The sequence below is a fragment of the Phacochoerus africanus genome, chromosome 11 (genome assembly GCF_016906955.1).
Source record: "Phacochoerus africanus isolate WHEZ1 chromosome 11, ROS_Pafr_v1, whole genome shotgun sequence".
Classification (NCBI taxonomy): domain Eukaryota; kingdom Metazoa; phylum Chordata; class Mammalia; order Artiodactyla; family Suidae; genus Phacochoerus; species Phacochoerus africanus.
The window spans coordinates 26,406,775-26,434,262 of NC_062554.1; the positions used below are offsets into that span (position 1 = coordinate 26,406,775).

Consider the following 27,488-nt stretch of genomic DNA (forward strand, 5'->3'; position numbering starts at 1 on the left):
CCATCCCACACCACAGCCACAGCAACACCAGGTCTGAGCCACATCTGTGAACTACACCAAAGCTTGCAGCATTGTAGGATCCTTAACCCACTGAGAGAGGCCAGGGATCAAACCCAAATCCCCATGGATACTAGTCTGGTTCTTAACCCACCAAGCCACAGGGAACTGCTATACATTTATAAGTATAAACGAACACTTGAAGGATACAAGATAGCTAATGTGAACAGTAAACTAAAAGAAAATATCATATAATTCCCTTGTAATCCTAGGGCAGAGACAATTTTCATTTAACCCCCCCCCCCCCCGGAAAAAACCCTAACACCGTAAAATTAAAAAATGGTAGATCTGACTACCTCAAAATCAAGAATTTTGATGAAAGAACTTTATAGTTAAAATTAATGTGATAAATTTGGAGTAGATATTCACAATGTTAAAAAAATATTTAAAAATTCTCCTAAATCATTAAAAAAAAGAGAAATCCGATTTAAAATCACAACGGATATAAACAGACAATTCATAGAAAGAAAAAAAAAAAAAAACTCCACAGCTATTACATCCATGAAGATGAAGTCACCCCCTCCAACCCTCTCCGTTTTATTTTATTTATTTTTTTCATCCATGCACCTTTTAAATGAATTCTCCCAATACCACTGAGACAACAGTAACATGACAAATTCGGAGACATCCAGAAGCCAGGAGTAGAAGCGAACAGAAACTATAGACGAAAAAGCAACAATGTGATACAACCTTACCTATACATAGGATGGGCAAATACTAGCAGGTTGCAAAATGTCAAATTTGAGTGGTAAGGGGAGGGAGAAGAGAAAAGTCTGGGCCACAGCCCTCCCACCCCCTCCAGTCCACGCGCCCCCGTGCCCGCGCCCCCGCCCCGGAGCCTGGCGGGCTGCGTGCCTCCCCCCACCCACGCGTGAGCCTCCAGCCCAGGAGCCAGAGAGCCACCGCTTCCAAGACCTACGTTGCAGCTTTGCTATCTGGATACCAATGAAAAAATACCCTCGTTGAGACTTTGCTGCCTTTGAAGTCACTGGGAACATGAGTGGACGGGCCCGCGTGAGGGCTCGAGGCTTGGCCCGCAGCCTCGGTGCCACGGACGTGGGGCGCATCCCGGCCTCGGCGGCGTCGGTGGGTAGACCGCTTGCTGACGTTATCCCACTTCCTCCCTCCATCTCCTTTGGGACACCACCTTCCTCTCTGCCTGGACGTAGTGGCTTACCTTCTTTCTCAACTCTAGGTCTTTCCGGGGTTTCTCATACTTTTGTTTGTTTGTTTTTTCCTGCTGGGGAATTTATTTAAGTAAGATATTAATTAATGTAGATATTTTGGCCAGTGAAGAGGGCTGCAAATTGGAGGCAAGTGTAGTATTCCTTTCTACTTTCTGAGTTTAAAGTACTTTATTCGGTTTGAAGTCTCTTGGTGACAATGGCTGTACCTTCCTCGGTACCATTATATAACATATAATCTAATATGACCCGCCTTGCTAATTCTTATGTAAAAATGAATAATCTCAAACACTCATGTCATTTAGAATCTACTACTGCTTCTTGAGCAGCTGCTGTGCACGGGGCTCTTACTAGACTTGGGCGACTAGGTAGAATTGAGCGGCAAATCAGCCATGTTTCAGTGATGTTACAACCACATGCTCTTAGGACCTGGAGCCTCTCTTATAAGGATGGAAAGTATTCAAGTGGGTAGTCTGTGGTCAGTATGCCTTTACTCCTAGGAAGAAGGCTTCTCTGGACCTCAGCCTTTTTTTTTTTTTTTTTTAAGCAGGTTGAGAACAGAGAGAAGTAATCTCACCGTGAAAAGAAAATACTAATGGCTCCCTTCACCTATTTTCTGAACTAATTTTGGACCAGTTTATTCAAGAGAGTCATCATCTGAACTGGTGGCTCAGGTCCTCTGGCTCTATTTCTTTTCTTTTTTTTTTTAAATCTATGTTTTTTTCATTTTTATTATTTGACGTGAGAATCGCAACTATTTATTTATTTTTGTATTTATTTATTTATTTTGCTTTTTAGGGCCACACCCACAACATATGGAGGTTCCCAGGCTAGGGGTTGAATGGGAGCTACGGCTGCTGGCCTATACCACAGCCACAGCCACGCCAGATCTGAGCCACGTCTGTGACCTACACCACAGCTCACGGCAACACCGGATCCTTAACCCGCTGAGTGAGGCCAGGGATCGAACCTGCAACCTCTTGGTTCCTAGTCGGATTTGTTTCAGCTGCACCATGATGGGAACGCCTCCATTTATTTTCTTGCTGCAGACATGTTCACATCAGAGGCCCATGTCTGAGGGCTGCAGAAGCATGAGGCCTGCACTTACCGGTACTGCCTGCTCTCTGAAGAGCTCCTTGGGTACAAGGATCACACCTCTGCCTCTTTCCACCTCCAGGGACTAAGGACTGTATCCGGCTCATGGCTGGCACTGAAATCAAAGATTGACCAATGGGGAAAACCATCACTTATCCTTACCTTTTTTTTCTAATCTCATCGCCTCTCTCCAGCATCTTACCTGTTAACATTTTCTTTTCCTAGTTCATGGTAATCTGATGCCATAAGACACGATACTGTTCTAGTTTATGATTTAGCATCTTAAATCTGACCAAATATTTTTTGCCCATTTTAGCCTCCTTCTGTTGCTCTTAGTGACAGTGAAGCATCTTCTAGCACTGACCCCGTGGGAACAAGCAGGATTTCACAGAAATGTAAGTGCAGCTTTGTCTGTTCCATCTAAATGGAACAGGAGGGATCCTGCTAAGTCTTACAGCAGCAAACTCATTTCTTGAGCCATCCCATCTTCTCTCTCTTTCTCTCTCTCTTTTTTTTTGGCCGCCTGGCAGCATATGGAGTTCCTGGGCTGGGCCAGGGATCTGATCTGAGCAGCATTTGTGACCTCTGCCCAGCTGCAACAGTGCTGCATCTTTTAACCCACTATGCCAGGCAGGGGATGGAACCAGCATTCTGGTGCTGCAGAGAGTCTGCTGATCCCGTTGTGCCACAGTGGGAACTCCCCATCCTCTCTTTCTTAAAGGATCTCCCTGTGTGTGTTGTTTCGTTGGAACTTCCAAACACAGAACCTGCCACTGAATTTCCTGACTGTCCTAGCAGTTGGAAACCCACAAACACTAGAAAGATAGTTTTTCTGATTCTGTTTACTGAATAGTTTTGGAAAAAGTATTTAAAAATTCTTTGTGAATATAAATGCCAGTTGCCTTGCAGGGATGGTAGAAACCTGCCGTGCCTGTTGCCCCATCTCTCTTCGTCCATCTCCACCCTTGGTAGACGTCACCATTTGGTGGTAGCCCTCTTCCCTGCAAATCCAGATACAGCCTCAAGATACTCCACATGCTGCTCCAAGTAGCCTCTACCATACCGTGCAAGTTGGCATGCGGATGCACTAGTTGCCTGGGGCTGCCATGGCAGAGTGCCATGCACAGGGTGTTTAGACAGAAGAATCTATTGTCTCATAATTCCAGTCCTACTGCCACCATTCAAGTGTTATTTGGCTTTTTCTTTGGGGTTTTCTTTCCACATTCGCTGCATATTCTTGTGACGAGCACATGATGGAGCCTTTCATCTTTTAAGGGTAGATTGAATTTTTTTTAAATTTAAAGTCTTGAGTAGAATACACATTACATAACATTTACCAGTTTCACAGTGTTTAAGTGTGTATAGTCCAGTGGCATTAAGGACATTCGCAGTGTTGTGCAGCCATCATCATGGTCCATCTCTAGACTTTTTCCTCTTGCCGAACTGAAACTCCGTGCCCATTAAACAGTAACTCTCCATTTGCCCTCTAGATCCTGGCAACTATTATTCTATGGTAGAGTATTTTTCTATGAATTTTTATGAAAATGTCTACAAATTTTTATGTCATTATTCTGTGGTAAATTGAATTTTTAGAAACCCTAGAACAGTAAATGATATGGATAATCTAGTGAGAATAGTCAAATTTTTAAAAATTAAATAAATTTTGTGATCTTCCTGGGAGACTTAGACTCCAGAGGGAAGGGTATGTATGGACAGCAGCTGGGGGCATACCAAGTGGTCGTGCCATGTGGGTAGCTGCATACAGTGACCATGTCAAAGGGCAGTGATCAAGTCAGAATCCCAGAGATTTGTCAGACTATTAGTCATATTACTTTATAGTAATAATTCCACACTATAAAATTTCTATTTTCCCATTATCATCAAAGTGCCAACGTTGTATCCAAAAAATTAGCATCTTTTTGTACTTGTTTATAACAGAAAATGTTCATCTGGAAACATTTTAATTTCACATTTTCTAGAATCTAACAGTACGTGGGATGCCCTAAGGTGAAGCGCTGACTTTCATGCCTGGGGAATGATCTGGCATAAAAACTGACAGCAGTGTCTGGGCGTTTCTCCTCCGTGGTTGTGAAAAGTGAGAGGTTTAGCCCCAATCTGTATAGAAGTTGATGTGGACAATCTCAGTCTGTAACTCTTTATTTTATTTTTTTTTAGGGCCATACCCGTAGCATATGGAGGTTCCCAGGCTAGGGGTAGAATCAGAGCTGCAGCAGCCAGCCTACGCCACAGCCACTGCAACGCCAGATCCAAGTTGTGTCTACAGTCTACACCACAGCTCATGGCAACGCTGGATCCTTAAACCCACTAAGCAAGGCCGGGGGTCAAACCTGCGTCCCCATGCATACTAGTTGGATTCCTAACCCACTGAGCCACAACGGGAACTCTTAGTCTGTAACTCTTTGGGGTGTTAACCAAGAGCTACAGGAGAGAGACCAGCTCCCCATAAATGGGTGTGGAGCAGGGACTAGGGGGAGCTGCCTCCTTAGCCAAGAGAAGAATCAGACCAGCCTCAAATGTTCTGAAGTAGGACTAACTCACAGTCTGCTAATTGGAACAAAGCATGCCCTGCTTCCTTCACAATTATCAGTTTTCAGGCTGAAGACTTCTGTATAGTCAGGATTGTTTTCTGCAATGTGGGCTAGTTTTATTAAAAGCCACAAAAACCTGAGTTTTGGTTCTAGATGCATTTTTTTTTTTTCAGGGGTGAGTGGGTGGTGGTCTTTTTTAGCTCCACAGCTGTGGCATATGAAGTTCCCAGACTAGGGATTGAATTGGAGCCATAGCTGCCAACCTACACCACAGCCACAGCAGATCTGAGCCATATCTGTGACTTACACTGTGGTTCATGGCAACGCTGTACCACAGAATGAGGCCAGGGATCGAACCTGCATCCTCATGGGTACTAATTAGGTTCTTAACCCACTGAGCCACAGTGGGAACTCCTTTAGATGCATTTTGGATATCAAAATTGTAAATAATATCATTAACCTGAAGCATAGTTGATATATATAATCTTAAGAATATATAATATTATAGTATCATTATTATTATTTTTGTCGTGCTGCACCCACGGCATGTGGAGGTTCCCAGGCTAGGGGTCTAATTGGAGTTACTGCTGCCGGCCTATGCCACAGCCACAGCAATGCCAGATCTGAGCCGTGTCTGCAACCTACACCACAGCTCACGGCAACGCCGGATCCGTAACCCACTGAGCGAGGCCAGGGATCAAACCCACAACCTCATGGTTCCTAGTCAGATTCCTTAACCACTGAGCCATGACGGGAACTCCTGTAGTATGGTGTTATTGATGCAGAACTTAGTGCTGGCAGCTGATCAGCATAGCGCACAGCAGCCCAGAACTTCTGGGCTCAGGTGATCCTTCACCTCAGCCAGGACTACAGGTGTTGCCACAAGGGGGGTCAATGCCCACTGGCATGTTTCTCTGCATATTTTAGATGCAGGTGGTATATCTTCTGGAGATGCTGGTTGTGCCTTCAAGGAGAGAGGTGGGAAAATCAGAGGAGACATCATGGATTTGGCTGTTTGTACTCGAGAGACATTGGCCCACGTGAGAGACTGCAAAACAGGTACCCAATCTTCATGTTACTTACTTTTTATTTTTTAATTTAATTTTATTTTATTTTTTGTCTTTTTGCCATTTCTTGGGCCGCTCCTGCGGCATATGGAGGTTCCCAGGCTAGGGGTTGAATCGGAGCTGTAGCCACAGCAATGCGGGATCCGAACCGCGTCTGTGACCTACACCACAGCTCACAGCGACGCCGGATCCTTAACCCACTGAGCAAGGCCAGGGATCGAACCCGCAACCTCATGGTTCCTAGTTGGATTCATTAACCACTGAGCCATGATGGGAACTCCTACTTACTTTTTAAATGTTACAAATCTTGCTCAAGAAATTTTAATTTCTAGATCTAAAATAAACAAGTTCATATATTGACTTAAAAGATATGTATTGAACATCTGCTATATTCAGGGCTTTCTTTAATACTAGTTTTAGCCTTAATTCTCTACTAATTTTAATAGAAAGAAGAACATTTTCTCCAAAACTACGTTTCATTGGTTGAAAACATTTGCTCCTTACACCTGGAGTAGGGGGGTCCAAAAGGGTGCTTTGTCTCTTTCCCAACCTTTTGCCTATTTGGGGAATAATAGCCTTTCTGAACTTCAGCTGTAAAAAGAAAGATGTAGCCTATTTGGGGAATTTTTTACTCAGAGTCTGGGGTCACCCCTGAAGTTGCACCTAGAATTGTGGGTGCACGTACTGCGCCACTGATGCAGATCAGTTTTTTTCAAACTTTTAAAAACCATGCAGCAAAGTCAGTAGAAATATTGTTATCAAGCCTGCGCGCACACACACAATACAAATACAATTGAAACAAAGTTTCATGAAACAACTGTTTGCCCTTCCTATAGGCAGGGCACTCCAGTCCATTCCTTTGTATTCTAGGCTTTTCATGAAATCGGATGGTTCACCTCACTTTCAGACCTGCAACACTAATGGGTCATGGTTACTCCATGTACTGCGGCAAATGATCTCAGAGGGGTATTGCTAACTCTGACATTCTAGATGTGACTTCTCTTTGTCCATTCATTTGAGCAGCTGAAATGCCTCTGGGAGAACAAGAACAACCAAAAAACCTTTTAATGAAAATAGCACAGTGATTCCTTACTCCTACTGTATATCTGTAGGTCAGTGGAAAAAATGTTGCCTGCTTTATCAGTAAACAAAGGATGTTGTAGCCATCAAACCACTACAGCCACCCCGATAGTGAGCGCTGAGGGAACTCAGGATGGAGACAAATGGGCTGCATGTTGCTGAACCCCCAGCCACTGCAGCCGCCCCCACTTGTACACCTGAGGGGATTCAGGATGGAGAGAAGCAGGATACTGGCCCCAGGTAGCCACAGTGCATGTCAAAGGAATGGTTTCCGTGAACCCTGACTTCCGCATCTTCCCATACAGAGAAAAGTGCTAAATGCCTTAACTCGATATATCTTGTTTTCTTTTTCTTTTTTAAAAAAATTTATTGAAGTATAGTTGATTTACAATGTTGTGTTAATTTTATTGAGTAGATTTTCCTGTACCTTAGGTCTCTGTTCCATATGCCACAGTGTGCATATGCCATCCCAAGTTCCCAATCCTTCCCTCTCCCTCTCCCCCCATCCTTCCTTTTGATAAACATACGTTTGTTTACAAAGTCCGTGAGTCTGTTTCCGTTTTGTAAATAAGTTCATTTGTATCATTTTTTAGATTCCATATATAAGTGATATCATATGATACTTGCTTTCCTCTGACTTACTTCATTAGTATAATCTGTAGGTCCATCCATGTTGCTGCAAATGGCATCATTTCATTCTTTTTTATGGCTGAATAATATTCCCTTGTACATATACATGTCTTCTTTATCCAGTCCTCTGCTGATGGACATTTAAGTTGCTTCCATGTCTTGGCTATTGTAAATAGTGCTGCAGTGAATATTGGGATGCATGTATCTTTTCAAATTATGGTTTTCTCTGGATATATGCCCAGGAGTGGGATTGTTGGATCATACAGTAGTTCTATTTTCAGTTTTTTGAGGAACCTCCATACTGTTTTCATAACAGTAATACTTTGATGTTTTGACTACCTGATCTTTGTTGCAAAAACTGTATATCCTGGCTCCCCCATCACCTCCTAGGAGCGGTTTCTCAGAGTTATCTGAGATGCTGTCTCCCAGGCTTAAGTCCTCAGTTTTGTCCACTGAATAAAAAATAATTCTCAAATTTAGGTTGTGCATTATTTTTTTCAGTTGACACTCAGGTTAAAACTGAGGGAATACGGCATAAGGTACATGTGACACTTTTTCTTTCTAACCACCCCAGGGCTCATGTTTGCATTTCCTCCATGAGGAAGGCGCAGGAGTGTCAGTTTGGTCATTCTTTTCTATAAGACAATCACTGGGTGATTCTCTAGCAGGAGACGTGAAAAGTACTTCCTTTGTGCCCTCCTAGATTCTGTCTGGGAGGGAGCTTATGCCAACCTGGGCACTGACTAGCTACATTGTGGCAATTGCTGAATTTGTCCTGCAGATGTTGAAGAGGTGGATAAAAAAATTCTGTAGGGGATCAAATTCTGGAAGCACATGGCCTCCTGTGCCTTTAAGAAACAGGGAGCCCTGTCTGTTCTCACACATGGTGGATGTGAAATTTCCTCCTTCCTCTCCAGCCCCTTGCTGCCACCCACCCCATCTCTCAGGGCCATCTGAGAATTACAGATGGAATCACAGAGCCATCACAGCCAACACTGATTGCAGTTGTTCAGAATTTTCTCAAGTAGGGTGAACTTTTGATTATCTGGCTTTCCAAGAGGAGGGGGCCTGTAATCATGGTAAAAACTGAACAGCCTCTTTATAATCTGAGAGCACGGTAATTTCAGAGCCAATCCATTGACATGGGGTTGTGGTCAAGGAAAGTGTGGTGTTTATTGTAAGGCGCTGTAGGAGTCTAGGACAGCTCGTGCTCAAAAAGCCCAAACTCCTTGATGAGTTTCAGTAAAGCATTTTTTTTTTTTTTTTTGGCTATGCCGTGGGCATGTGGAAGTTCCAGACCAGGGATCAAACCCACTCCACAGCAGCAACCCAGGATGCTGCAGTTACAATGCCAGATCCTAAACCTACTGCAAGGGAGCTCCTCAGCAAAGCATTTTTAAAGACCAGGTGAAGTAGAAGTGTCCCAGGATATGGGATCAGCTCGCACACAGCTCTCTGGTTGAAGTGAGGTGACAGGGGTAAACATTATCAATCTTTTGGTGCCAGAAGTTCTGGGGGTTGTGTGCTCCTGGCTGTGTCATCAAGTAGTTAATTTCTTCCTTTTTTTTGGTGGTTTTTAGCATCTGTAAAACAACTGAGGAAATATGCATCAAATACTATCATCTAGGTACTGTTATACTATTATCTTCAGAGAGGAGCTAAAGCAGAGGTCCTGGTAGAAGTCTGTCCCAGGAAGGCCCTGGGGGTTCCTGCTTGGTTACAAAACTATTTCTTGAATGATATGAGTTGCCTAGAATCAGCTGCAGGGCAAGCTTTGGAAGGAGTCCTAGGGTAGTTGAATTCGTATATTTCTCTTCTCCCCAAAACAAGAATGCTAGCATCTGCTCTTAGGTTCTTAGGAAGCCTGCTTTGAATAAGATCCTTTTGTTTTCAGGACTCCCATAAGGTTATCAGGCTGCTTGTTACTGGAGCTTACAGAGGGTCACTGAACAGGAATCCTTGCTTTCCAGGATTCATATGCAAATACTTTTTTTTTTTTCCTATTCTGGGGCCACACCCGTGGCATATGGAGGTTCCCAGGCTAGGGGTCCAGTCCGAGCTCCAGCTGCCAGCCTACACCACAGCCACAGCATTGCAGGATCCGAGCACCCCAGCTCACGGCCACACCGGATCCTTAACCCACTGAGCAAGGACAGGTTTCAAACCCACAACCTCATGGTTCCTAGTCGGGCTTGTTAACTGCTGAACCACGAATGGAACTCCTGTATGCAAATAAATTTTTTGAATGCTGTGATATGACCATAATGTTGGGTTTGGGGTGTTTTTTTTAATTAAAATTTTTTTTTTCTTTAGGTTCCAGTGGAATACCTGTGAAGCTGGTCACAAATCTCTTTAATTTAGACTTGCCCCCGGACTGGCAGCTGTACCAGTATCACGTGACTTACAGTCCCGATATAGAATCTAGGAGGCTGCGAATTGCTCTGCTTTATAGTCACAGGGAACTTTCCAGCAAGGCAAAAGCATTTGATGGTGTCATCCTTTTTCTTTCGCAAAAGCTAGAAGCAAAGGTATAGTATGGTTAATCTGGTAATACATACACACACATGCATACATTTATGCTCCTCCATAGAGATTTAAGAGGTTAGCTCTTTTCTCCACAGCTGGAATCAGTGTTTCACTCACTCGTTTTCTCTTTACTGTTCCTGTGCCTGAGAGCAAAGGACTTCTTAATTAAGACCTCATCAGTAATTGATATCTTAATTAAGAAGCGGATGGTCTGGCATTTAAAAAAGAAGAGCTGTAATATAGACACTGCTTTTTCAACTGCCTTTTTTTTTTTTTTAAAAGGCAAAGTGTCCTTGAAATAGGAGTCCTTTTCAAACTTTTCCAAAATAGGCAAGAGTTTAAGAAATACCACTTAGGAAGTTTCCATCACGACTCAGAGGTTAACGAACCCAACTAGTATCCATGAGGATGTGGGTTTGATCACTGGCCTCACTCAGTGGGCTAAGGATACAGCATTGTGGTGTTGCTGTGGCTGTAGTGTAGGCCAGCAGCTGTAGCTCTGATTTGGTTCGACCGCTAGCCTGGGAAACTCCATATTCTGTGGGTGCAGCCCTAAAAAAGGCGGAAAAAAAAAAAAAACGAAATACCATTTAGCCTATGGCCTCCGAGCTTTAAATTTACTTATTTTTTTGGCCCCTGCCCCATTGTATCCATGTGTCAAAGAACTTTACATCAGACCCTAGATCTGTCATTTCTTTCATGAATTGTTCCATCATCATATGAAATATGAGTTTTTAAAATCAATCTTAAGAATTTTTTTAACGGTGTGATCACCGGATGTGGCAGTTACATCAGTCCTATCCCTTTATCCATTTTTTTTTTTTACACCTTCGATATTTCCAAGGCTAAAATCAAGATATTGGTATTGTAGTTTTTATCATATACTTTGTTCTAAAGCAATAGTATAATCACTACAAAGAAAAAGAACTGGTTTCTGTATGAAAAATTAAAACAGAGTTTTCTCTCTTTTTTTTTTTTTTGGCTTTTCAGGGCTGCACCCGTGGCATATGGAGGTTCCCAGGCTAGGGGTCGAATCGAAGCTGTAGCCGCCGGCCTACACCACAGCCACAGCAACAGGGGATCCAAGCCATTCTGAGACCTATGCCACAGCTCAGGGCAACACCAGATCCTCAACCCACTGCGCGAGGCCAGGGATCGAACCCTAGTCCTCATGGATGCTAGTCGGGTTTGTTAACCACAAAACAGAGTTTTGGATTAAAACTTGATGCTTCTGTCCCTTGGAAAGCTTAACCTTTTTTAGTTCAGAATTTTGAACAGGATGGCAACAAGGACATAAATGTAAATTCCTAGATTCCATGGGAATCTTTGTGAATTTCCTCAAGAAATGTGTTTCTGAGCACTCTTGGGACCTTTATGCTTTCATGAGATGTTGAGACCTAGAGGAGCTGCTTGAATGTAGAGTTTTAAAATTATACCGTATGATTAGACTTAAGGACTTGGAAAGTCGGGATCTATACATTTAGAAACATAGTTCTATTCATCCTAAGTCCTTATTGATCCTTCAACATTTTGTCCTATAGCCAGATGTTGCTAGCATGCTGATATGGTCTCTCAGTCTTAAATGATGTATTATAAGAGTTTTATTATCATTAGAGCTCAGGGAGCTCCTGCTCTGGCGAAATGGGATCGGTGGCATCTCTGCAGCTCTAGGATGCAGGTTCAATCCATGGCCCAGCACAGTGGGTTAAAGGATCTGGCGTTCCTGCAGCAGTGGCTCAAATCTAATCCCTGGCCTGGGATCTCCATATGCCATAGGGCAGCCAAAAAATAAGAAAGAAAGAAAGAGAGAAAGGAAGGGAGAGAGGAAGGAAGGAAGGAGAAAATGATTAAGGATCATCTTGTTTTTCTAAAGACATTTGTCCTAACAGTTTGGAAATTGGGGAACATTAAAATTATATATACCCTCCTTGAATGGTCCAATATTCCTCACTATTACCTGACCAAAGTGGAGAGGTTTTATTCTGCAAATGCCAGGAGTAAGTTAATGTAACTCAATTCATATTCAAAATAAGTGTGTAGTGTGTGCCACACATCTTATCGTTGGAGATGGAGTCTGATGAGGCAGGGAGTAAGCAGCTGGCAAAAACCTGGTGCGACAAATCAGGCCTGTGGCTTTTATTTTTCCAGACACAGTTGCTCCTGTTTGCCATTCTCATGCATTCATTCTACACTTACAAAGAGCCTACTGTGTGCCAGGCAGGGTGCTGCCACCATGGAGGAAATGATACAGTCAGTTTCCTTGATCCCCGTCTCGCCCTAGCAAAACATTGGAACGGTAGATATTTTACAGATTTATTAAACTGAAAGTACATTGTCACAGAGGAGGAAGAGAGAGAACTCATGTGCATGCAGGTTAAAAAAAAAGAGGGCCCAGCTCACTCTGCAATAGTCTTTATACCTCACCATGCGGACCTGAGTGGAGACCCAATTTGATCTTCTGATGGGTCTTGGGCAGGATACCTTATTTGCATGGGGAACAGGTTCTATAGAGGTTCTAGCAGGGAGTGAGCCTCACAGGCTTGTCAAGGTGGGGGAAGGGGAATTACAATGAGAGGCAGCCAGAGGCTTTTGGGTTTCATCTCCTTAAAGGGAACCTGAAGCCTAGAACAGAAACAAGGGTAAATACAACAAGGTTCTTGTCATCAAAAAGATTACAGTGTAGTACTGAGGTTATTGGCAAATAAATGCAATGCAAGGTAGAAGGAAATAAATGCCATGATGATAACGAGCAGTTTTGTTGAGCACTTGTGAGGTTTTAGGTCCTGTGCTTGGTTGTTCTCTGGCTAAGCACGGGCACAGCTCTCTTGAGCCGATCTGTACTGTGTGTCCCAGCTGCTGTTACATTCAGCAGATTACGTTGGACAAGCATGTCCTCTGCCAGACTCTTTGGATGCATGGACTCATTTGATTTTCTCATCACCCCTGGAGCCTCAGAGAAGTTCGGTATCTTACCCAAGGTCTTCAAATGGAGATGAAGAAAGGAAAGGGTATCCCAGCAGGACCCTTCAGTGGGCATGATCTTCCATTTCTTGAGTAGGATTTGGGTCAGTGAAGGGGGCGAGGGGGAGGACCGGAAGGAGCAAAGGCACAAAGATAGCAAGTGAATGGCATATTGTAGAAACTTCTGGTTGTTCAGGTTTAGCTGGGAAGGAAGGGAAGTTGTGGCTCCTAAGGTAGGGAGAACTGTCCTGCTGAGAAATGGAGAGTGTCCTCCATGGACTGCCACTGGAGCCTTTGAGAGAGAGTTTCCATAGAGCTATGTTAAATTTCAGGGACTTTGATCACATCCTATTGAATGGTGGACAAGAGAAAGTGAAGTGGAAGATGAATGAAGTGTCCCTGGAGTAATCTGGACAGGATGTCGATAGAGCTTGAGCCTCGAACCATCTTTAAGGCTTGCCTGGCAAAGCAATAAAGCTATCTTTTTCTCCTTTACCCACCCCCCTGCCAAAAAAAAGAGTTTGAGCAAAGGTACAACACACTGCTGTGGATAGAGATAAGATCCATGAATTATCCTCCTCAATCTTCACAAGCCTGGTCTCACTCCCACAGTAGACGTGGGAAAAGATCTTAAAGTGTTGAAATAACTTGCTCCATGTCATACAGGCTGCAAGAGGCAGAGAACCAGGGTCTGTCCACCTCTAAGTCACATGCTCTTGAGCTTGGTGGTAAATAATTGATATGCGAAGCTGCCATAGACATTGCTGGTGTAGAAGGGCAAAGCCTTGCCACCCCATGAGGCAGTGGATGGAGGGCGGGGCGGGGGAGGGAGTGAAAGCTCACTCTGAGGGTGAGGGTGTGGGGTCCAGAACAGGCAGGAAGCAGGGAGGCCGTGGTGTTTGGTGGCGGAGGTGCGGGAGTTGGGGGCGCTGATGAGTTTGCGCTTAGATGGCTGTTAGGGATGCTGTTCCTGGAGACAGCAATCTGGGCGGGGACCATCTGCTGCCCACCACTCATCCCAGAAGCCTTATGCTTTTGTCCTGACATCCCAGCAGCAGTCTGAGAAACGCCTCCCTTCTCTCTTAAGCCCACCCCTCTCTTCCTCCCTCCCCCACCTCTGACTTCTGTACAGTTTTACCAGAAGCAAGAAACACCTCAATGAAATACTTCATTCCCTGGGAAAGGATGCATTTCTCTTTGCTTCCATGCTATGAACCACCCCTGCCCTGCATTCTTGGTTCAACCTAAAAGCAGGCAAAACTACAGTTTCACTGTAAAAAATAGGGCTAAAATACATAAATGCTTGCTGATAAACTGACCTCTTTTAATTCCTTACCCTTCTGAAAAATCCTTGATTATTGATTTTTTTTTTTCTTTTCTTTCTGGCCACCCCTGCAGCATGTGGAAGTTCCCAGTGACAACACCAGATCCTTAACCCGCTGTGCCAGAAGAGAACTCCAATCGTTGACTTTTATTGACTGATGTGTTCATTCTTTATTCCAGAAATCTGTTCTGAGCCCTACCTGGTCTAAGGAGCTTTAAAGTTAGCTGGGCATGGAGTTCCCATTGTAGCGCAGTGGAAACAAATCTGACTAGTATCCGTGAGGATGCAGGTTTGATCCATGAGGATGCAGGTTTGATCCCTGGCCTTGCTCAGTGGGTCGGAGATCTGGCGTTGCCGTGAGCTGTGGTGTAGGTCACTGGTATGGCTCAGATCCTGCATTACTATGGCTATGGTGTAGATCACAGCTGCAGCTCCAATTCGACCCCTAGCCTGGGAACTTCCATATGCCTCAGGTGCAACCCTAAAAAAGCAAAAAAAAAAAAAAAATTGGGCAGCTTGTATAAAGACCTATTCCTGCATTCATTATATTAGTAGAACACTGTTCCTGATTATAAGAATCCTAGGGATTTCTCTAGACCATTCCAAAATTGATATTGCAGATTTCCTATCTATTTAAACTTTCACCATTTTCTCCTCTCTCTTCCCACATTCATTTCCCCTCTTGTCTGTTCCCTATCCTTTGCTTTCTTCTTCTCTGCCCCTCTGTTTTTTGGGTTTTTTTTTTTTGTCTTTTTGCTATTTCTTGGGCCGCTCCCTCGGCATATGGAGGTTCCCAGGCTAGGGGTCCAATCGGAGCTGTAGCCACCGGCCTACGCCAGAGCCACAGCAACGCGGGATCCGAGCCGCGTCTGCAACCTACACCACAGCTCATGGCAACGCCGGATCCTTAACCCACTGAGCAAGGCAGGGACCGAACCTGCAACCTCATGGTTCCTAGTCGGATTCGTTAACCACTGCGCCACGACGGGAACTCCTTTTTTTTTTTTTTTTTTTTTTTTTGATAAACTTTTCAGAGGCTTCAGTCTGAAATGCATGAACTCTCAATGGGCAGAACAGTCCACTAATAGGCTTCTGGGCATCCATAAACTCTTGAAAATGGGTACATTCTGTACATATATGGCATTTTCTTGGGAGGATGTCAGTGACTTTTATCTGACTTTCAAAGTAAGCTGCGATCTGTCTTCCTGCACCTCTCCACTCCCCAAAAGGGTCAGAACCACTGCTCTAGAATTTTCTCTGGACTAAATCTTTTTTTTGGGGGGGGGAGGGCTGAACCTGTAGCATATGGAAGTTCCTGGGCCAGGGATTGAACCTGCCGCCATAGCAGTGACCCAAACTGCTGCTGTGACAATGCCTGATCCATAATCTGCTGTGCCACAAGGGAACTCAGGATCTTTGAACGCTGAGTCTGGCCCTGATGCTCTATTAAGAAGTTTGAAAGTAGAGAAATAGGTTGCTTTTCCAGGATTAGCAAAATACAGAGAAAAACCCAAACATAATGTGATGATTTGATTATTGCTCACGTTGCTAATGCCTTCGGTTTCATTTGTGTTCATGCCCATCAAGTTGTGACGGCTTTAGCATATCGACATCCCGTGTACTTGAGTGCCTTTGGAGTGCTCGTTTTTTCCAGGTCACAGAGTTGTCCACTGAAACTCAAAGAGGCGAGACTGTGACGATGACTATCGCGCTGACGAGGGAGCTGCCGGCAAGTTCTCCCGTGTGCATCCAGGTCTTCAATATCATCTTCAAGAAGTAAAGTGCCTTCCATGTGAATTTAATTGAGGCTAAGGATACCTCTCAGTGTAGAGTCTGGGTATCAACATTATGAACCCCTTGGTAGGCAACGTGCCAGCAGCAATGTCATCTTTAGGGCCATTTTCCATGTGCTTTCGTGTCCTTGTGCAGTAATTGCACTACAGTCCATCAGAGCCTCTAACCGGTGCCTCTGGTACTTTCTAGTGTTCCCCATGTTGAGACGAAGGACTTCAGGGTTGTGATGTCTTGGTGGTAGCAAGGCGGGTGCCTGGGTGCCTTTTTCTTTTCTTTGTTTTCTGTACCCACTTTTAGCCTCCACCCCAGACTTGAAAGTTGGGTGTGTCCAGCTTAGTAAACTGATGGACTGGTTTTTCTCCTAGTTGATTTATTTGGGATGTGAAAGGCCATCGCCCTCTGCTTTCTGCTCTCACTGCCTCTCTGATCCCATCCCTTCCCCATGTGACCCCAGGGGCAGAAGGAAAGTTGTCACCGAGCTTTTCAGTGATCTTCAATCTGATCTGAGGATCACTCGCTTCTGTGTCAACTTGGGTGTGGGGTGGCCCTTGACAAAATACAGATTCCCCAGCCCCTCATTGGAGCTAATGCACAGAAGATCATGGGTAGGGCCTGAAAATCCACAGCTTTGGCAAGCTTCCCACATGACCCGTGGGAGCCCAGAAGGCGAGAAGCTCTGTTTTCCTGCTACTTGTGTGGGCCCCTAGGATCTGTTAAAAATCTAAGATTCGAGCCCTTTGCTCAGCAGTAGCCTCTGGACAGGATGAGCACAGGGGAGCCTGGGGTTTGCTGAGCAGGCACAGAAAGAACTGCCCACTCACCCAGACGCATTGTTTCCTCTTTCTAGAAACATGCCATCCAGAGAACATGGACGCAGAGATTATCATACTAAGTGAAGTCAGACACAGAAAGACAAATCTTAAGAAGTCACTTATATGTAGAATCTAAAAAAACGATACCAATGAACTTATTTATGAAACAGGAATAGACTCACAGACATAAAAAACAAACTTAGGGTTACCCAAGGGAATTGAGGGGAGAGGGAAACCAGGAGTTTGGGACTGACATACACACACTGCCATATGTGAAACAGACAAACAGCAAGGACCTGTGTAGTGCAGCGAACCATATTCATTATCTTATAATAACCTGTAATGGAAATGAATCTGAAAAACAATATATAACTGAATCACTTTGCTGTACCTCTGAAATTAACTAACACAACACTGTAAAGTAACTATACAAAAAAAGACAGAAGGACCACCCATCTCAAAATAGGGAAGGGACCTGAAGAGCCTGTGGACATGGCTTGTCTCACCCCATCCAACCAACAATCACAGTCAGAACTGCTAAGTGATCACCTCGTTATCACTGGAGTTAAACCCAGACAGGTAGATCGCATTCCACTTGTGTCATCCCCAAATATAAAGGGATAGTTTTTATATACACACCCATGTCTGTATTTAGTAGCTAAACCCTTCCAGCATTATAACAATAAGAGTTCTGGATTTTCTACTATTTTTATGTGGGCATGGGTACAAACTTAGAAGTATACTGTTGTTGATTCATGCTTAACAATGATTTAAAACATATATACTTGCAGGATCTTAAAAAAGTTGTCCATGTACCAAATTGGACGGAACTTCTATAAGCCTTCTGAGCCGGTGGAAATTCCCCAGCACAAGTAGGTTTATTTATATTTTCTGTTACACTGAAATTGTTCTAATGTGAACATCATAATTTATGATGCAATATTATACCATTATGCCTCCTATGAGAGACACCAATGGTATGAAAAGTAATGGATTTTTTTAATTTTCAAATTTTTTTATAGAATGGTGAAAGTCAAAAGCTAGCAGCCTGTTTTCTTTTATTAGTGTGCTGGGTCATTACCATAAATCCTAGAAGGAATTTATAAACTGAGTTTTCTGTGTATGACAAGTAATAATGAGAGCATGGAGTTCTGTTGTGGCTCAGCGCTAATGCACCTGACTAGTATACATGAAGATCTGGATTCGATTCCCGGCCTCCCTCAGTGGGTTAAGGATCCAGTGGTTGCTGTGAGTTGTGGTGTAGGTCGAAGACTCAGCTTGAATCCAGCATTGCTCTGGCTATGGCGTAAGCTGGCAACTGCAGCTCCAATTTGACCCCTAGCCTGAGAACTTCCATATGCCTTGGGTGTGGCCATAAAAAAAAAAAGTAATGAGAGAAGAATAAGCTGTATTATGTTATACCACATAGCTTGTGATTTGTTTTCTTTTTAGGGTGATGCCTGTGGCATGTAGAGGTTCCTGGGCTAGGGGTCGAATCAGAGCTAAAGATATCAGCCTACACCATAGCCGCAGAAACACGGGATCCAAGCTGCATCTGCCACCTACGCAGCAGTTTATGGCAACGCCATTTTCTTAACCCACTGAGTGAGGCCAGGGATTGAACCCAAATCCTCACAGACACCATGTTTGGTTCTTAACCTGCTTTGCCACAATGGAAACTCCTGGTGCTCTGTTTTCATGCTGACATAAAGTTAGCACCACCAGGGTGGTCGATAGGAAATTATCGGGTAAGCAGAGGCCACACAAGCCACTAGGCTAAGCCACCCTAACAAAGGATAGAACTGTCAGGAACACTTGCAGAATTTTCACCCTCAACTGGGAAGTTGATGCGGCAGGGAAGGTGGTCAGCTGGGTCTTAAACTGGTTATTACTCAGTTCTCCAAAATATGTGGTTGAGCCAAATACAGAAGCAACCAGGAACCCAAGTGAGAAATACAGATGTTCCTTGACTTAGGATGGTTCCATGTAACGACATTTCATTTTTTTTTTTGTCTTTTTGCCATTTTCTTGGGCCTCTCTCGTGTCATATGGAGGTTCCCAGCCTAGGGGTCTAATTGGAGCTGTAGCTGCCGGCTGATGCCGCAGCCACAGCAACACGGGATCCGAACTGTGTCTGCAACCTACACCACAGCTCACGGCAACGCCAGATCCTTAACCCACTGAGCAAGGCCAGGGATCGAACCCACAACCTCATGGTTCCTAGTCGGATTCGTTAACCACTGAGCCACGACGGGAACTCCAAGGACATTTCAATTTTATGATGATGTGAAAGTGATACACATCCAGAAAGCATCCCTTGAATTGTGAGTGTTTATCTTCTCCGGGCTCTCCATATGTGGTGTGACACTCTGTCATGATGTTGGGCAGAGGCAGGGCATGATCCCAGGCAGCCATGGGATCCTGGGGGTAAATAGCCAGTAAACAGACACGCAGTCCGTACCCTTGTAACTATTCTGTTTTTCACTTTCAGTACAGTATTAGATAAGTGACATGAGAAACTCAAGACTTGATTATAAAATAGGCTTCGTGTTGAATAATTTTGCCCAACGGGGTCTGCTAATGTCAGTGTTCTGAGCATGTTGAGTGGGTTGGGCTCAGATGTTCAGTAGGTTAGGTATGTTGAATGCATTTTCGACACGGGATATTTTCAATTTATGTTGGGTTTATCAAGGTGAAGACCCATCATAAGTCAAGGACGATCTGCGGGTAAAACATAGAAGATGGGGGCAGGGTGTTTGGTCTTCCACCAGGTGGAGGGAAAGGTGGGGTTTCTGTGCATTAATTTAGTGTGTCGGGGTGATCTGTGTAAAGCATCTTATTCATTCATCCCTGTCGCTTTTCTCTCCACCTGGTTTAGCAATTCTCGTGGGTCTGGTGTGTGCTGAGCTGGAGTTGGTCCTAGTGTCCATGCTGAAGGCTGGTGCTCGTATCATGGTGAATGAAGTCCACAAAATATAAGAAGAAAGTATTATTATTATTATTTCCGCTGCCCTGCCACATATGGAGTTCCCCGCGGGGGATCAGATCTGAGCTGCAGTTGCAACTTACGCCACAGCTGCGGCAACACTGTATCCTTAACCCGCTGTGCCTGACGGGATGGAACATCCATCCTGGTGCACAGAGATGCCACCCATCCTGTTGTGCCACAGCGGGAACTCCCAGGAACTATTTTAAAAATATTTGTCTATTTTTTCATGCTCCTTCCGTAGTTTTTTTTCTTATTCCAAGACTTCAGACCATGATATTCATCAAAGGAGTTGTAGCCAGCGATAGTTTGCTTGGTTCAGCTGTATGTGGTACATTCTCATTAGTAAGTCTATGCATTGTCTCCACCAGTGAGTCAGGGTGCTTTTCTGAGCCTAAGTGTTTGCATGCTGGGCCAGAGAGCTCCATAAACAGATTAACCCTATAGCTGTGTTCCCAGTCCGGAGCAATTTTGCTCTCCAGGGAACATTCGGCAAGGTCTGCAGGTGTTTTTGGTTGTCACAGCTTGTGACACTTCGTAGATAGAGGCCAGGGATATTGCTAAAATCCTGCACTGGCAGGACAGCTCCTAGCAAAGAATTATCCAGCCCAAATGTCAACAGTGCCAAGGTTGAGAAATGCAGAAATGCAGCTCTAGAGGAATGTATTTTATCCTAAATATATCTTTAAAGACATTCTAGCTGAAAAGAACTAAAAGGGATTCGTCAGCCACTGACAGAAATCAGACTAAAGAAAGACGGTTTCATAAAATCCAGAGAATGGAAGTGTAAAATCACCATTGAACAATGTTTCTCTAACATTTAAACCATTTACTGAAAAATGCGTATTTTTATTTTTTAAGATTATCCCTTTGGCCTGGGTTCGCCGTTTCAGTATCACATTTTGAAAGCAGGCTCCTGTTTAGTGCTGATGTGAGTTATAAAATACTCCGGAACGAGACGGTTCTGGAGTTCATGACTGATCTCTGCCACAAGACCGGCAGGTCCTGCTTTATCGAGACGTGTGAGAAAGAGCTGCTTGGGCTCATTGTCCTCACAAGGTAAAAGCCTGCATTGAAATAGATTTTTCTCTAGAGAATGTGCTATTTATGCCACGTAGGAACGGGAATAGCATCGGGCACTGCCTGAGCACGGATCCGATCAGCCTCCTCACCCAGGTTTAGACCTGGTCGTCTGCATTGTCTAGAGTTCAGGCTTCCCCATGGGGTGTGGGGGGCTGGCCGCAGTTCCTTTCTCCTGCTGTACCCCCTCCCCGGATCCCCCGCGGTCTGTGCTTTGCTGCCCCAGGCTGGCTGCTGGATGCCGCCTCCCTAGTTCTGCCTTGTAGATTCTACTCCTATAGAGCCTCCCAGTCGTTACTGCTTTTCTGAAGCCCCCACCTGTCCACTCAGTTGGAATTATTCGGTTCCTGCCCCTGTGCTTCTCCCAAAGCCCAGGGCTTAGAGCAACCTCTTCGGACCCACTTTATTTCATTTCATTACATCACAGTGTAACCGAGCCGGACCCTATGGGGCCTTCCCAGGAAGACCCCAGCCCCATGTCCTCTGCGTCAGCTCCCCTCTGAAGCACGGGGATAACAGTATCTGGTGCACTTCCCTTCACCACAATCCGGGGTCAGTGGATGGGCTTTCCTTCACGTGGGCGAACGGACCCAAGTTTGGTTCTGTAAAAACAGGGTGGAACATCAGGTCCGTGTCTCATCTTTGCTATAAGATTATGGAGTCCCTGGGCTGAGCCCTTTCAAGTCTGTGGGTTTATCTCTGTCTGTTTTGCCCTCAGTGCACATTGAACTGAATGGAACATGGGCAGTTAGGTGACTTTTTTTTTTTTTGCCTTTTTAGGGCCACACCCACAGCATATGGAGGTTCCCAGGCTGGGGGTCTAATCGGAGCTATAGCTGCTGGCCCACCTACACCAGAGCCACAGCAACACCAGATCCAAGGCACATCTGCAACCTCACCACAGCTCACGCCAACGCCAGATCCATAACCCACTGATGGAAGCTAGGGATCGAACCAGCATCCTCATGGGTACTAGTCAGGTTTGTTTCCGCTGAGCCCTGGTGGGAACACCCATGGACACTTTTTTTTTTTTTTTCAGAGAACCCACTAACCTTCTTCTAGTCTGGCTTAAAATTTCTAGGTTATAGAGCAGAGAGGTGGCATTAGTTGAATTCCATGCTCCCCCCCTTATTCTGCTGTCAAGATCATGAATTAGTTTATCACACTATTTCAAAGCCACCTTGCAAGGTACCAAGAGCCTTGGAGAAGCTTGACAAGGAGGTTTCTGTCCCCAGGCTGGGGCAGCCTGAGAGGATGCTTCAGGCCACAGTGCTCGCTGAAGGGGGGAAAGGGCTTAGATGACCTTAGCCCACCTGCAGGACCAGTTTTGTGCAGGACCAGCCTTCGATGGGAGGTTAAGTAGGCTGCCACAATTGTGGCCAATCAGCCTTCTTGGAGTACTATTTTATTTTAATTCATTTGTCTTTTTAGGACCACACCTGCAGCATATGAAGGTTCCCAGACTAGGGGTCTAATCAGGGCTGTAGCTGCTGGCTCTGAGCCACAACTTCGGCCTATACCATAGCTCATGACAACACCAGTTCTTTAACCCACTGAGTGAGGCCAGGGATCGAACCCACGTCCTCATGGATACTAGTTGGATTCATTACTGCTGAGCCACAACAGGCACTCCTCTTGGGGTAGTTTTTAATCAGAAAAACTAGCAGGGAATTAAGAAAATCTGAGTGACTCCAGGAGCTGATGGGAAAGTTTTGAGCAAGGCTTTGGCCTCTGAACATTTAAGAATGATTTCCCTGAAGTTGCAGCATCTCAGTGAGAAAAGCACATGATGGGTCTAAGGATGCTTCCGCTGGTGTTTTTGGAATATAGAGGTCTTCTTGTCAAAGGAAGTTATTATAAATTCATGCTCTGCTTGGATGAGAGCTGATCATTTTTTTAAAAGTGATTATTCTTGAATTACTATCTTTCATAATTTCTGAAATTCTAGAGAATACTCTGAATTAAAGCTGTCGTGACCTTGCCACTGAGCCTGGGGGATTTGGGAGAAGAACTTAAAGATTTCTTGCATTTACCAGATACAATAACAAGACCTATCGCATCGATGACATTGACTGGTCCGTGAAGCCCACACACACGTTCCAGAAGCGGGATGGCACTGAGACCACCTACGTGGATTACTACAAGCAGGTCGGACTTGTCTTCCTTCAGCCTCATGACCCTTCCTTTCGGCTCACAGGGGTCTCCCAATTCCTCTCCAGTCTCCAGAGTCCCCTGGACCATCAGGCTGAGTCTGCCTCCAACATAATTCTCTGACCTGTCCCTTCCCCTCCATCGCTACCACCCCTGGCTTGGTTCAGGCCCTCATCCTGTTGCCAGCTGTCCCTCCTGTCGTCTGAGCTATCTCTTAGAAGCTTATCTAGGAGCTCCCGGGTGGCTCAGTGGGATAAGGATCCGGCATTGTCACTGCTGTGACTCTGGTTACTGCTGTGTCACAGGTTCATCCCTGGCCTGGGAACGTCCACACGCTGAGGGTGTGGCTGAAAATAAATAAACAGGCTCATTGGGCTGAGAAGCTGACTAGTATCTGTGAGGATGCAGTTTCGACCCCTGGCCTTGATCAGTGAGTTAAGGATCTGGTGTCGCCGTGAGCTGTGGTGTAGGTCAGATACAGCTCGGATCCAGCATTGATATGGCTGTGGTGCAGGCTGGCAACTGCAGTGCAGATTCGAGCCCTTGCCTAGGAACTTCCATATGCCACAGCTACAGCCCTAATAAATAAATAAATAAAATTTAATAAGCATATCTAATAATGTCACCTCCCTGCCTTACATATTTCCACGGCTCCTTATAGCCTTAGAAGCCAGATCTAAGCCGGTGAGCAAAATTTTCAAGGCCCTTTACGCTCTGGCCTCTCCCCACCTCTGGCCCCTCATCACTGATGTCCCATTTCCTCACCACGTCCTGCTGTGCTCGCCCTCTGTGGTTCCCTGAGTCCCTAACGCCCCTGTGTGTTTTCACACATGGGGCTTCCTCTTCCCGGATGTGCATTCACAGCCAGCCAGTCACTGAACACCCTTCAATATGCAGCTTGGAAGTCGCCTCTTCCGAGACGTCCTGACACTCTGCCCAGGGCTGTCCTGCCTGCACTTAGTGCTCCCAGCTATCGTGGCAGGACCTGAACGGCTGGACTTCCTCTCTCAGCTTGGAGCTCTTGATTTCTGACACCAAGGGCTAGCTCGGTATCGTGCAGGTCGTAGATACTCAAACATTCACTGATGGAATCTCCTGCTGACTCTGGGAGCCTGATTTATAAGGATGACACATCTCTCATCCCCACTGTCCATCCGAACAGTTCCTTTCAGAGGCGCCTTCTCTTTAATGTGCTGTCATAGTCCAGTCTCCAAAAGCTCACTGCTGTTTTATTTACTTATTTATTTTGCCCCCCCCCTTTTTTTTTGCCATTTCTTGGGCCGCTCTTGTGGCATATGGAGGTTCCCAGTCTAGGGGTCCAATCGGAGCCGCAGCTACTGGCCTACACCAGAGCCACAGCAACGCGGGATCCGAGCCGCGTCTGCAATCTACACAACAGCTCACAGCAACGCCAGATCCTTAACCCACTGAACAAGGCCAGGGATCCAACCTGCAACCTCATGGTTCTTAGTCGGATTCGTTAACCATTGAGCCACGACGGGAACTCCTATTTTGCCTTTTAGGGCCACATCCCAAGCACATGGCGGTTCCAGGCCAGGGGTTGAATCGGAGCTACAGCGGCTGGCCTATGCCACAGCCACAGCCACACCAGATCCGAGCTGCATCTGTGACCTACACCACAGCTCATGGCAATGCCGGATCCCTAACCCACTGAGCAAGGCCAGGAATCGAACCCGCAACCTCATGGTTCCCAGTCAGATTTGTTTCCACTGCTCCTTGATGGGGACTCCCTCACTGCTGTTTGAAAACCAAAAACAAACATAAAGCAAAACCTGGCCTTAACCTTTCTACACCTTCAAGAAAGGTGATCTCCTCCTCAGCTCATTTCTGTGGAAGGTCGTCTAACTAGATCTGAGCGCCTCTTTAGTTCTTCCTTCCTGAAACCTCAGCCGTCTGGTATCTGGTTCTGCTGCTATGGAAGTAGTTCTCTAAGGTCAAGGTCAGTTACTTGACTTCTTAAAATAAGTTGACTTCTTATTTTAAGGGGCTTTGGGTGGCTTTGGATGCTAGTGACCACTCCCACCGAGCAGAACTCTCTGCCTTGGCCCCTCAGCCCATCCCTGGAAGGCGGTCTTCCCCCGCCTCCTTTGACCCCACCCCACCCCCTGGACACCCCCTGCTTTCCCCTGGACACTAAATACTATCATTCACCACGGTCCCCTAGGTAGGATCTTTTCTTCATATTTTGAGATCGTTCAAATACAACATTTTTGCCTTGCCCTCATTCCCCATCTGCGTTTTCAGACCGTATTTGCACAAATATCCCGCAGGCACTTAAACTAACATCATTCAGACTGAATCCACTCTTTCCCACTCCTGCTTCTCCTTGGAATTCTGCCTCTCGGGAAATCACGGTGCTTTCTTCCTCTCCTTCACCCACACCTCCTTGTTCAGTTGTCACCAAGATGAATTCTGCCTCCTTTATCCTTGAGTTCTCCCTGGACCCCCTTCTCCTTCCCAGCCATGTCCCCCCTCCCCTTCCCAGCACTGTCCCCCCTCCCCAGCTATGTCAGGCCCCTGACCCCTCTCCCCCTCCCCAGACCCATCACCCCTCCCCAGCCCTGTCCCCTTCCCCCTCCCCAGCCCTGTCCCCACTGCATTAGTGCAGAGCCTCTCAGAGATTTCTGTCCTGGGGATCACAGCCCCCTTTGTGGTTTCCTCACCCCAGCCCTCTCCTCACTGGGACCCATCATCCTCACTGCTTCCAGAGAGACCTTTCTGAAATGCTGCCCAGAAATGCGGTAAAGAGCCTAACCTCTGAAATGAGGTGGTCCCGGCACTAGCTGTGTAACCTTGGGCAAGTCACTAATGGTGGAGCCTCTGTCAAGGGAGCCATCTGTCAGCCTTCATGGCGCCGGGGAAGCGCTAACCCAGGTACTAGTCTGAGCTGAGCTTTTCATCTGGTGCCTGCAGGTAGTGAGCACCGGGTAAACAGCCTTCAACTCCAGCATCACGCTGTTTGACTCCATCCCACCCCTTAACCTCACCCGCACGGCATTCCCACCGTGCCTCCACGCTGCCATCCACCCCCCCTCTACTTGCTGTCACTCAGCCTTTACTCATGTCCAAGAGACACTGGCATAAAGCCATGCTGTACCTTTCCTCTTCCCCACCTGGTGAAATACTAGGTCAAGGTCAAATGTCATCTAGTTCCTGAAGTCCTTTCTGACTTTGCTGCCTGTCACACACTCACAGACGAGCTGGCCATTCTCTCTCTGAGCATTTGTAGCGCAGATCACATTGCTTCTGGAACATGTTTTCCCTAAAGAACTCGGATGGCGTTTGGCATTTGGCAGAGCATCTTGTGCAGAACTGTGCTCCATATGTGTTTGTTTATTAAACACAAAGTTTGTTAAACATTTGGCTTTTCTCCTGCATGGTTGAATTCATTTTTCTTTAATGTATTTTAGGACCTGTGACATTCTGAAAAGGGAATCATGATAAAATCCCCCTCACTTTCTCTGTAAAGAGTTGTGGTGTGCTGCGTATATATTGTAATTAGGGAGAAAAAGAACAAAATGGGGCCACTTTCTAGAATGTCCTCCTCTCTGTCCCAGGAAAGGAACGATCAATTTTGATGTAGTCAGCTTTCAAAGTGGAAGGCATCTTGGAGTTCCTGTTGTGGTCAGTGGGTTAAGAACCTGATTAGTATCCATGAGGATGTGGGTTCGATCCTTGGTCTCGCTCAGTGGGTTAAGGATCCAGCATTGCCGTGAGCTATGGTGGAGGTCACAGATGTGGCTTGGATCCAGCCTTGCTGTGGTTGTGGCAGAGGTTGGCAGCTGCAGCTCTGATTAGACCCCTAGCCTGGGAACCTCTATATGCTGTGAGTGTGCCCCTAAAAAAACAACAACAAAAAAAAAATGGAAGGCATCTTGATATTGACCTTCGTATTTCTCTATTTTATCTTATCATGAAAAATATTTTCAAATGCTCAGAAAGTGGGGGCACAGGAGAGAGTAAAGTTCACCTCCTGCCAGAGCTTAGTGGGGCGTATTCATGGCCATGCCCGGGTGAACAGAACTCTCTCTTCCTCTCTTCTCTTCATGTCCCCGTTTTACTCGAGCTGTTCTGGGAACTCCTTGTGCTTCCATGTTTTCTTCAAAGTGCTCTCTTGGATTCCACCTCCTTCGTGAAGCCTTTTCTCTGATTTACCAGCCATAAAATATTT

General features: G+C 45.5%; 1 protein-coding gene across 1 annotated transcript in view; it reads left to right on the plus strand.

Annotated features, from left to right (window-relative positions):
• Positions 1-934: 934 nt before the first annotated feature.
• PIWIL4 (piwi like RNA-mediated gene silencing 4) overlaps positions 935-27,488 on the plus strand; it is a 48,595-nt gene continuing 22,041 nt past the window's right edge. Inside the window, 8 exon segments of the mRNA XM_047753745.1 lie at positions 935-1,143; positions 2,653-2,731; positions 5,813-5,944; positions 9,976-10,190; positions 16,128-16,249; positions 17,871-17,951; positions 20,927-21,124; positions 23,182-23,293. Of these exon segments, the coding sequence (XP_047609701.1) occupies positions 1,054-1,143; positions 2,653-2,731; positions 5,813-5,944; positions 9,976-10,190; positions 16,128-16,249; positions 17,871-17,951; positions 20,927-21,124; positions 23,182-23,293 (1,029 nt within the window). The 5' untranslated portion in view covers positions 935-1,053.